General features: G+C 37.9%; 1 protein-coding gene across 2 annotated transcripts in view; it reads right to left on the reverse strand.

Moving 5' to 3' along the window:
- Positions 1-572: 572 nt before the first annotated feature.
- The window catches only part of LOC108292037 (histone-lysine N-methyltransferase SETMAR), a 14,652-nt gene continuing 3,131 nt past the window's right edge, over positions 573-12,093 (reverse strand). The window contains exons 2-3 of one of the 2 annotated variants that reach the window (XM_017512643.2): positions 3,715-4,578; positions 573-1,627 (exon numbers count right to left, since the gene is read on the reverse strand). In XM_017512643.2, coding sequence (XP_017368132.1) covers positions 593-1,627; positions 3,715-4,578 — 1,899 coding nt within the window. In that variant the 3' untranslated portion in view covers positions 573-592. The remainder of the gene's footprint in view (positions 1,628-3,714; positions 4,579-12,093) is intronic. The other variant, XM_017512644.2, reaches the window with a different exon arrangement.

A 12,093-nucleotide genomic window follows, 5' to 3' on the forward strand; every position in this document is an offset into this window, starting at 1 on the left:
ATACTTTCTATGTACTGAAGCATTGTTCTAACCCCTTTGCATGTGTTAACTCAATCTTCCCAACTAAGGAAACTTTGACTTGGAGAGGTTAAGTAATTTGTTCAATGGTGACATACTGGAGAGTTAACCACATTTTAATTAGGACAAAATTTTCCATTTGGCTAAGAACAAAATCTAACAGCCACTGATATTTTGTGACTAGTGATTTGAAAATTAAGAAAAAAATGTTTAAAGAAAAACTTGGTGCTTCAAGTGTGATCTTTCTTATTTTGAGCCAAAACGTTTTGCAAGGTATTTATTTATTTTTAAAATATTTTATTAGAGTCAGGGTCTTATTAAGTTGCCCAGACTGGTTCTAAACTATTGGACTCAAATGATCTGCCTGCTTTGGCCTCCCAAAGTGCTGGGATTACAGTTGTAGGCCACCATGCCAGGCCACATTTCTATATTCTTAATGAAGTCCATGGAACTACTTCAAATGCAATTTTAATTTATGTTTTAATTCTATGAAGATACTGGGTTGGTGCAAAACTAACTGCAGTTTTGGACCGTGAATTTTAAATCATTATAACTAGGCTCAAACACATTTTTATTAATCAAAATAGGAACCATTACAATCAACACATTTTTGCCAACGAGAAATAAGTTGGTTTATTCCTGTAGTGTAAAAATCCCTGCTTCGGGATTTGATGAACTCTTGGAAAGCATTTTCTGCATCCTGCTGGTTGTGGAAGCGTTTTCCTTGTAAAAAGTTGTTGAGATGCTTGAAGATGTGGTAGTTGGTTGGCAAGAGGTCAGGTGAATATGGCGGATGAGGCAAAACTTCATAGCCCAATTCATTCAACTTTTGAAGTGTGGGTTGTATGATATGCGGTCGGGCATTGTCGTGGAGAAGAATTGGGCCCTTTCTGTTGACCAACGCCAGTGGCAGGCATTGCAGTTTTTGGTGCATCTCATCGATTTCCTGAGCATACTTCTCAGATGTAATGGTTTCACCAGGATTCAGAAAGCTGTAGTGAATCAGACCGGCAGCAGACCACCAAATAGTGATCATGACCTTTTTTTGGTGCAAGGTTGGCTTTGGGAAGTGCTTCGGAGCTTCTTCTTGATCCAGCCACTGAGCTGATCTTCGCCGATTATCATATAAAATCCACTTTTCATCGCACGTCACAATCCGATCGAGAAATGGTTCGTTGTTGTTGCGCAGAATAAGAGAGGATGACACTTCAAAACGACGATTTTTTTGATTTTCGGTCAGCTCATGAGGCACCCACTTATCGAGCTTTTTCACCTTTCCAATTTGCTTCAAATGCCGAACAACTGTAGAATGGTTGACGTTGAGTTCTTCAGCAACTTCTCGTGTGGTTGTAAGAGGATCAGCTTCGATGATTGCTCTCAGGTGGTCGTTGTCAACTTCTGATGGCCGGCCACTACGCTCCTCATCTTCAAGGCTCTCATCTCCTTTGCAAAACTTCTTGAACCACCATTGCACTGTACGTTCATTAGCAGTTCCTGGGCCAAATGCGTTGTTGATGTTGCGAGTTGTCTCTGCTGCTTTACGACCCATTTTGAACTCGAATAAGAAAATTGCTCGAATTTGCTTTTTGTCTAACCTCATTTTCATAGTCTAAAATAAACATAAACAGCAAGTAAGAATTAGCCAAAAAACACAAAGCAAGAAATGCCTATTAAAATGATACATAACATGACCACATTCACTAAAGAAAGTATTCCAATATCAAATAGCGAATTCCAACAATGCAAAAACTGCAACTATTTTTTTTTTCTTGAGACAGAGTTTCGCTCTGTCACCCTGGCTGGAGTACAGTGGTGCAATCTTGGCTCACTGCAATCTCTGCCTCTTGGGCTTCAGTGATTCTCATGCCCCACCCTCCCAAGTAGCTGGGACTACAGGCATGTGCCACCACATCTAGCTAATTTTTATATTTTTATTAGAGATGGGGTTTCACCATGTTGGCCAGGTTGGCCTCAAACTCCTGATCTCAAGTGATCTGCCTGCCTCAGCCTCACAAAGTGCTGGGATTACAGGTTGTGAGCCACTGTGCCTGGCCCCATCTTTTAAAATTAGAATCTTATAATTTATAATTATAAAAATTTTGTTATTGTATCATGGAATAATAGTCAAGTGGATGTATATTTTTAAATGTTTTCTCTTAAAAGAAGTGTCAGCATTCTCAAGAATGGGCAATGAAGCAAACAAATGCAGTTAACTTGCTGCTGAGATTAGAAAAGACTTGGTGGTTTCTAGGACTAAGTGCTATATAATAAACTAGTGCCTGAGGACAAAAAATTTCCATGGGTCCATATTCACTCAGTTGTCTTTCTGGCAGAGGCACTGATTGGAGAAGGCTGTTTGTGTCCTTGTCTCTAGAGTATACCTTTTATGTATACTCTTGTACCGTTTGTTCGCAGGGAACCATTCCACATGTTATATGAACATGTAAATCCCAAGATACTTAAAAACAACACAGCTTTATTGAGATATAATTCACACGCTGTACTTTTCACTCATTTAAAGTGTACTATGTACTTATATTACAGAGGAATAGTATTATATATAATATGGATTCCTATAATGTTTAGACTGTAGGGCCTCCTAGTGGTAGGGTTTAAATGTACTAGAGAAGAAATTAAATTACTTAATAATATCATAGGGGCTCTAGTAATTATTTTAGCTTTCAAAATGTCTGATAAACCTCCATAGTAACTATATTTTTGTAACATGCCTGCTTTAAGAAGGTAGTTAGAGATGGTTGCTGCTCTAGAAGTTTAAATGGGATTATAAAACTCTCATCTCCTTCCGTGGTGTTGACAGGGTTATTTTTCTGTTTTTTATACATGAAGTGAGGCTGTCTGAAGTTTTGAAGTATAACTTCACAAGCTTTGGAGTAAAGCCAAATATATAATGAAAAATTTACAATGTGTCATTTTCATGGTTATATTTTTCACTACTGGTGGTAATTATTAGGGTTTTAGCAGGTGACAGTTAATAATGCCTTTTTCTTGATCCATGCTTAGCAACAAGTAAGTAGGATGCAGGAGTCAGCCAGACAGAAATCCAAATATCAGCGTTATTACTGTTAAAATTTGTTGGAAAGCAGGGTTTAGGCATGCAGCCACGAGGGTGTTCTTGGATCATTATGATTAGGTTTGATGTGAGTGCTAGAAAACTTACAGCAACAGTGGCTTATACAAGGGAGAGACTATTTTTCATCTGAAAGTACAAAGGTGTCAGATCATGACTGGCAGGATGTTTTTTACAGTACCAGACACCTAGACTCCTTTCAACCTTGTTGATTTTCTATGCAATAACTTCCTTTCCCAGAATCATCCTGGGGTTTAGGATGACTGCTCCAGTTCCAGTCATCATGTATACGTTCCAGCCAGCAGGAAGAAAAAGGAGGTGATGGGCAGGATATCTCCATTTAAGAACCTGTCAGTTTTGCTTATATCCCTTTAGCTAGAACAGTTACTCAGACAAATCTTACTAGGAAAGAGAGTATTCTGGGTAGTCATGTACTCAGGTTAAATGGAGAATTCTATTACAGAAAGGGAGAAAGGATACTGATGGACAACTGGTAGTCTCTGCCACATTCCTGAATTAAACTTATGTAACTAGGCAGAGGCAAAGGTAGCCAACCACTGTCTTCCACTAGAGGGAGGGGCAAGCTGCTTATCACTGAATAGACTCACCTCAAGGGTCAATCGCTTGCAGGAGGGGAACACAGAAGGGGCTGAGCCACACATGCTGGGTTCCTTCTCATTTCCACAACTGATGTTCGACTTTTCTAAGGGGCAGTACAGAGAACTGTCAAAAGGCAGGAAAGCAGTACATGATTTGGCACCACAGTAACAAGGTTTTCTTAGTTTCCCATTATCTAGCCTTTCTTTGTCTTCACTGCCTGTTAGATTAAGGTATCTTCCTGAATAATCATAAGAGAGTTCTTCTTCTGGCACAATGTCTTTGGCTGCAAAAAGTGCCAACTTAGGTACCATTGAGTCAATTCGGACAGGAATCATCAATAGGTTTGGCTCACAAGAATGATTAAGGAATCTTCCAATATTTCCTATAAAAGTAGGGTCGACAAATGTTTCTATTATCTGCTCATTATAAACATGTTCCCTGATGGCTATAATGTAATTGGAGTCGGAATTTCTTTGTAAGTGAATTCTTCTCTGAACCTCAGAGAATCCTAAAACCTCACCAGCATATTCACAGACAAACCTTCCTTTTGGTATAAATTCCAAGGTACGAAGTCCCCAGCCTTTTTTATGCGTCTTGAATACTTGGAAGTGGAACTGCAGGCCTTTCTGGACCACTCTGTTTCTGCAGTGGTCACTGCATCGGCACAGGACATTGCATTCAAAAACAGGCTCGGCATACTTTCCTCCAGATCCTATATTTCTAAGGCATGAATTATCATCATAGTTCTCTCCATGGCGGAGACAGGAGCAAGTGCCAGGGAGGCAGGGAGTTTTGACACAAATGCATCCAGGAAAGGTTATTTGAGTGGGGTCAATGTCTGCTCCAGGTCCAACTACATGATCGGGAGTGTACTGTAAAAAATATACACACTGTAAGTCAGTATGACATGTCATATATTTCCTATATATTCCAAGTAGCTTTTGACTGGGACCCATTCTAATTCTAACATATATAAAAACAGGACAAAACTGACAAAACACAATGTACTAAAGTATTGTCCAAAAAGATCTCTCTCCAATTAAAAAAGGTTTTTTTTTTTTTTTTTTTTTTTTTTTTTAAAGAGACAGGGTCTTTCTCTGTTGCACAGGCTGGAGTGCAGTGGTGTGATCATAGTTCACTATAACCTGGGCTCAATTCTCCTACTTCACCATCCTTAGTTGTTACAGCTACAAGTGGGAGCCACCATGCCCAGCTAAGATTAATTTTTAGAATTTGTGGTTTTATTTTAGGCAAGTATAAGGATGAGTTAAGCATTATATTATATAATACCTAATGCATATAACAGTATGTTATATACAGGTACACATAAGGAAATATATATTTATTTATGTATTATGCATTTATAAGGACCATGGGAAATATACTATTTTTTTTCTTATCAGAAATGGAAAGCTTTGTAACTTATTTTGTTTCCCTCTTAGCTTTGGATGGCAGAAAACTCAGTGCTGAATTTGGTGCCTGAGTACAATTAAGTATTTTATCCTTAGCTTTTGATCTCTTTTACCTTTGCCTGATAATACACATGCATATATGTATTTTAATTGTGAGTTACCTCAGATACTGGATGGGGATAAGAAAGTCATAAATGACAAGTCAATTGCACACAGAATTCCAAAAATGTTACTTCTTAGATATTACTAGATATTTAAATTTATTATAGATATATACTTGTAAAGAAATTCTGTTCTAATTAAATGAGAAAGGGATAATATAAAACAAATTCTATCATTTAACTGTACCTATTATTTTCAAAACATTACATTTATAAAATGTTATATAAAAAGAAGACAGTCTTCAATCTAAACTCTCTATGTGAAGCCTGATCTCTGGTTAGATCCTCATTAGCATCCTGAAGCATATTTTCAAACTCTGATTTCAGATTAAAGTATCTCTCATGAACCCAGCAGATTTCTTTACGTATACAGTAACTCTTGCTTACACAGAACCCAATCCATTTTATATCTACTTTGTTCCATAAAGGACTTAATGAGACTTATAAACAGGTAAGATAAATGAACAAGTAAGGAGAGTAAGGTGAAAGGGAAATAAGAGCAAACCTAGTCTAGTGAGCTTAGCACACAAAGTGTGTGGTAGAAGTAGACTGGACTTTTGCTCTGCCTGAGAGCTGCCACTTCAGAGAAGGATATAAGGTTAGATGTGCAACTTGCACTGCCTGTAAGGAACAGGATCATTGTTCAGAAGTGGCATTGACTTTTTTCAGTATTAATACCAGTAAGGAATTTCACCAATGTGTTCTTCTGAACCATTGTTTTCCAGGAAGCAATTTCATGGCTGTTTTTTATTCTGGTCCTCAATAAAGGCTGCTGGGATCCCACAACAGCACAGCCAAGTAAGAACAGTTCTTTCTGCAAGGCAACAGTTGCAGGGCCTTTCATTGGGGATAGATTTTAAAGCACCTGGAGGAATGTTTGCATCACATCTTCCAGTCAATCCTCCATTAATATTCTGTCTCCAGGCCAAGCTTTAGAAAGCTATTGAACAGCATGTAGTTATACTCCCTGTGGAGGCCTAGGGTGGAGCTATGTAGTTTACTGTAAAACCCTATACTTTAAAAAAGTCTCAGCTGAGGAGGATTGACATCCTCTTGTGAAAGATGAGGAGGACAACCAGTGGGAAGACCTGTGGGGGAAGGCCAACATTCTGCTTAAAAAGTCATTTGTGGGTGGAGAGAGGAAATAGCTTTTGTTTGTGTTGTTTCTTACAGCTTTAGCTTAGCAGGAATATCCTAAAGGGATAAAGGATGGCTTAGCAAAAGATACTCTATCAGTCAAACTCAATGACTGCTGTTTTATACAGAATCTACGTTAGGCTTTTTAAAGGTTCAATGTTAAAATGTAAAATGGTTACTAAGACATTTTAAAAACTATCTGTAAAATGAAGATCTCTTGGTTAAACTTTTAAACTTTTAAGTTGATTTGTCATTAAAGGTGCACATATTTTTAAGGTACTATATAAATCACTAAACGCTAAAGTTTCTTTTTTTTTTTTTTTGACAAGGATAACTTCTTTTAAAATCAAGTCTGACATACTGCAGTTTTCTGATCAGGAGAGCAGGTGAAAAACAGTTTTATTTGCTTATTTTTACTTAAAAATTTAAAAAGATTTTGGAGAATCTCTTATTTTTCAAAATTCTGCAATTAAACTTGCTGCATAATCTATAATCCTTTAGGGACTTAGATTACAGATGGTAGCCAATTCCAAATGATCTGCAGATACCTTCCAAAAGATAACAGAGACTTCTGGGAAAATTTCCTGTTTAAAGGTATTTTTCCCCTTGATGGATATAACCGGATACATCTTGATATCAATAATCATTGTGAATCATTTTATGTTGATGTTTCCATTTTCTCCTCCATACAAGGTCAGTAAAATATCATTTTAGAATGATACTTAAAAAAATGACTATACTCAAGAATAATCTTTTGAAAACATTAGTCTAACTTCTGATTATGTAATTATCCATCTTTTCAGGTATTTACATATGGAAAAGCTATTTATTCTTTTCAGAAATAATGTGAGGTGACTGCCCTGACATTCTGTTCAAATATTTATATGCCGGATGGTTAAACTTTGAGTATAGTCATGTGCTGCATAATGACTTTCTGGTCAGACCGCATATATGCATATACAGCAGTAGTTCTGTAAGATTAGAATACAGTATGTTTACTGTATGTTTTCTATGTTTAGATACACAAACACCACTGTGTTATAAGTGTCCATAGTATTCAGTGTAGTAACATTCTGTGCAGGTTTGTAGCGTTGGAGTGATAGTGTATTATTATATAGCCTAGGTGTGTAATAGGCTATACCATCTAGGTTTGTGTAAGTACTGTGCACTCTATGATGTTTGCATAATGATGAAATTGTCCAATGATGCATTTCTAGGAATGTTTCCCCAAAGTTAAGTAATAAATGTATCTGAAATATAATTGTATTTGAAAGCTAATGTAAAGTGGGTTACAAACTAAGAGTCAGCTGATATGATTTAAGCCAGACTTCTGCTGAAACAATTAGGGATGAGACATTCTCTTTCTACTAGAATTGTTCAACTATAGTGTTTGCCTGGCATTTCCAAGTTCTGCCACATAGATGAGGCCTACAGTGTGTAGCCTACCACAGAAAGAGGAAGCAGGGGTGTGAACGGGGAAGAGGGTGGGAAGAAATATCTGACAATTCTTTTAGAGTTATTGGGACCAGACATGCCTATAGTTACCACTTTTGGACTTTTCTGATTTGAGACAATTCCTTCCCTTTTTTGTTGGGGCCAGTTGCGTTGTGTTTATGTTTCTTGCAAACAAATTAGTCCTGACTGATACACCCCAGGTACAAGTTGAGAATGGTTTCAGGAAATGCCTAGAAAATGTAGTCTGTTAAACAAAAATAAAATTCTAAGTTCCCTGACAATTTGACCTCCTCTCAGCAAGGGCATTCCAAAGCTAACCCAAAAAACTAGTTCAGGTCATGATGGAAAGGGGGAGCAGGTCAGACATACCTCATTATACCCTCTTCCCTTTTGGAATTACTGATAGAACAGACTCTTAAGCCTGATAAAAAACATTTACAATCTATTCTCTCTAAAGTCTGCTACCTGGAGACTTCATCTGCCTAATAATAAACCCTTGGTCTCCACAACCCCTCATCTTACCCCAGGCATTCCTAAGTTTTTAGACAACAACAATTCCTTCAAGCAAACTGTTACTCAGAAACTGGAAGCCTCCGTTTCCAGCTGTCCTGCCTTTCTGGAATGAACCAATGTACATTTTAGATGTGTTTGACCGGTGTCTCATGTCTTCTGAAAATGTACAAAACTAAGCTGTATCCCAACCACCTTGGGTACATGTTCTCATCTCCTGAGGCCTATGTCATGGTCCATGGTCACTCATATTTGGCTTACATAAGTCTCTTCAAATATTTTGTAGAGTTTGACTCTTTTCATAGACAAGTCAAAGGTGTAAATGGTCAATGAACAAAGATGTCTTCAGTTGGGATGTTAAACTAGAGCAAACTGTGGAGGAGGCCAGACAGCAAAACTGTGCCTATAGTCTTGAACTGTGAGGAAGCAGTGGAGAGCTTCCTAGTGCAGAACATGGCATGCTCTAAAGGAGACAAAAACACAGCCAGGCTCTTATTAGCACTGTGATTCTGGACGAGTGACTTGCTAGGCTTCAGATAAGTAGCTATAAGACAAGGATAATACCCACATTGGGGGTGGCTATCATGAAACTTAGATGAAATAATGCTATACTCCATGTCAGGCACTTTATAAAAATATTAGCGTCTTTCAGTTCTCTAGATATGACTTTTAGATGTTACATTTAAAACAACATATGTTTCTGGCAAATTACTTAACAGTACAAAACATCTCCGTATCTATTTAATAGGTTTCTGTGAAAGAAAAAAAAAATGACAGAACTGGCTTAAAAAGCTTACTCTAGGGATTAGCACATAAGTGTTCAATAAAAATTTTGCAGGTAGTACATAGTACGGTGGTGAAGAAAATAAATTCTGGAGTTAAACTTTTCAGGTTCAAACATATTCAAACCAAAATTGTGTCTTGGAAGCCACTGGACTGTATACCTATCCTCTATTACTTCTCCATTTGAGTGGGGGAAAAGCTAAGAGCTGACCCCAGACTTCTTTCATTTATCAAGTATTACCTTACTGTCTGCAATATGCACATGCTGGAATTTACAAACAGTGAGGAAAATATAAAGAACATGGAAAATGGTGTGGGTTTTTTTTTTTTTTTTTTAAAGACACTGCTGCCCAGGCTGGAGTGCAGTGGCATGATCATAGCTCACTGTAGCCTCCAACTAAGCTCAAGGTCAGCCTCCCCAGTAGGTGGGACTACAGGTATGCACCACCATGTCTGGCTAATTTAAAATAAAATGTTTTTGTAGAGATGGGGTCTCACTTTACTGCCCAGGATGGTCTTAAACTCCTGACTTCAAGTGATCTTCCCGCCTTGACCTCCGAAAGTGCTCGGATTACGGAAGTGGGCTACTATGCCTAGCTGGGATTTTTATCATTTCCTGCATTGTTACAACATGTTTTACTTTTTCTTTGTATGTATCAAAGCACAGAATTACTCATGCAAGAGCTGGGAATAAATGCAAAATGATCAGGGCAAAATGATATACTGGAAACCTGATCCTTGAAGCACTGGGTGAAGATTCAAGTTTTTTTGACAGAAAACTTAAGAGAAAATTGTCTTGGCCATTCTTGTCTGCAATAATTTCTTTCTTCTCTGAACTAGACTTATACTTACTGTTAATAGCCTGAACTTCAGTACCTAAATGACACAGATTGTAGGGCTCTCTAACTGTGTTAAATGTGTAGGTCTTACCTTTCTAACAGATATTTGTCTCAGGGAAAAGCATGGTGATGGGGGGTGGGTTTCCTCTCCATAAGAGTAGGCACAGAGCAGATGCTCAAAAAGCATTTTTTGATTGCTTGATTGCAGCTCTTGATATGTGTTAACTAGAAGAAGTTTGACTTTTCTGAATCATGTTCTGTACTGAAGCCCCAGAAACTGAAGTATGGCACTTTAATATTCTAGGTTTAAAACCTGGGCCTCTGAATTATAAGGAAGTGCTGTGAAAATCTTCATTCCTTTTTTGGTTGTGTTGAAACCCAGCTACAAAAATCTTTGTAGTTGGCCCCTAGCCTCGTAAGTTTGTTTTTTCTCCAAGAAGCTATTAGAAGGCTGTGAGCCAGATAATTCTTGTCAAGGCCCGTTGAAATCTTAAAAATAATGTTTGAAGCTGTTTTCAGAGACCTGAAAATGGTTAGATCCAACTGTTAGCTCAAGAAAATAAATTAGTTTATTTTCTACTTGGCTTTCAACACTGATGACATTATGATATGCTTGTTTCCAATATGAACATTTGAATTTCTTTTTGGCTTTTCACACAGTAGCCAAAAGCAAAACAGTCACAAAGTTATTTTTATCTTGAAAGTTTTTCATGCCTTAATTCTTACGTGTGCATATGCCTGTGAAGGTTAGGGTTTAGAGCAAGCAAGCTGTTTTGACCTTTTATAAGACTGGTTTTGTGTTCCATGAATACATGGAAGAAAACAAGTTTAATGCACTTTTAGGCTTGTCACTTAAATGTTTCAAGCATGTTTGATCTTGGGTAAGAAAGACAATAAGCTCTCTTACGAAGGGATCCTGTCTTATTTTTGTAACTCTAACTGTATTGAGAGCTGTGCATATACAGAGATAGTTAGAACACTGTGGGTCTAAGTTTTAATCTGCCGATATTCATTTATGCCCACCAACTGTAGGTGTAACAATCAATCACAAAGCTTCCTCTTGTCACTCCTTTCTCCCCTTTTAAAAAGAGATGTATTTTATTTTAATATACACTTTGTGAAATATGAAACCTCGTGATTTTATGGACATTAATGATTACAATGATTCTAAGGAAGATACTTATGTAATTTACTTTTAAATAATTTAATGCTTAATGTGAATTAATTAAAAAAATACATCAGGCACATAGTTTTACAGATTGTTCTTGGATATGGCAAAGAATAATATGATGCGAGATTGGAAACAGATTTATAGAATAGTCCGAAATACACATACACACATAGACATAGACACACACACACACACACACACACACACACACACACACCCCTAATGACAGGAATGTGTAAGTTAATCATGACAGTTGTAAACACCTTGAGGGTAGAGTTTATTTTTCTGTTTGTTATATTCTTTGCAGCCCTTTTTTTGAGATGGAGTTTCATTCTTATCACCCAGGCTAGAGTGCAGTGCTGAGATCTTGGCTCACTGCAACCAACACCTTGAGAGTAGAGTTTATTTTTCTGTTTGTTGTATTCTTTGCAGCCCTTTTTTTGAGATGGAGTTTCATTCTTATCACCCAGGCTAGAGTGCAGTGGTAAGATCTTGGCTCACTGCAACCTCTGCTTCCCGGGTTCAAGTGATTCTCCTACCTCAACCTGCCGAGTAGCTGCGATTACAGGCACCTGCCACTGCGTTTGAATAATTTTTGTATTTTTAGTAGAGATGGGGTTTCACCGTGTTGAATAGGCTGGTCTTGAACTCCTGATCTCAGGTGATCTACCCGTGTTGGCCTCCCAAAGTGCTGAGATTACAGGCATGAGCCACTGTGCCTGGCCAATTCAATTTGTTGAATTAAGAATGGACTTGGGGCCGGGCGCGGTGGCTCAAGCCTGTAATCCCAGCACTTTGGGAGGCCAAGGTGGGTGGATCATGAGGTTAAGAGATCGAGACCATCCTGGTCAACACGGTGAAACCCCGTCTCTACTAAAAATACAAAAAATTAGCTGGGCATGGTGGCGCGTGCCTGTAA

This window comes from Cebus imitator, unplaced genomic scaffold (assembly GCF_001604975.1).
Source record: "Cebus imitator isolate Cc_AM_T3 unplaced genomic scaffold, Cebus_imitator-1.0 Scaffold474, whole genome shotgun sequence".
Taxonomy (NCBI): Eukaryota; Metazoa; Chordata; class Mammalia; order Primates; family Cebidae; genus Cebus; species Cebus imitator.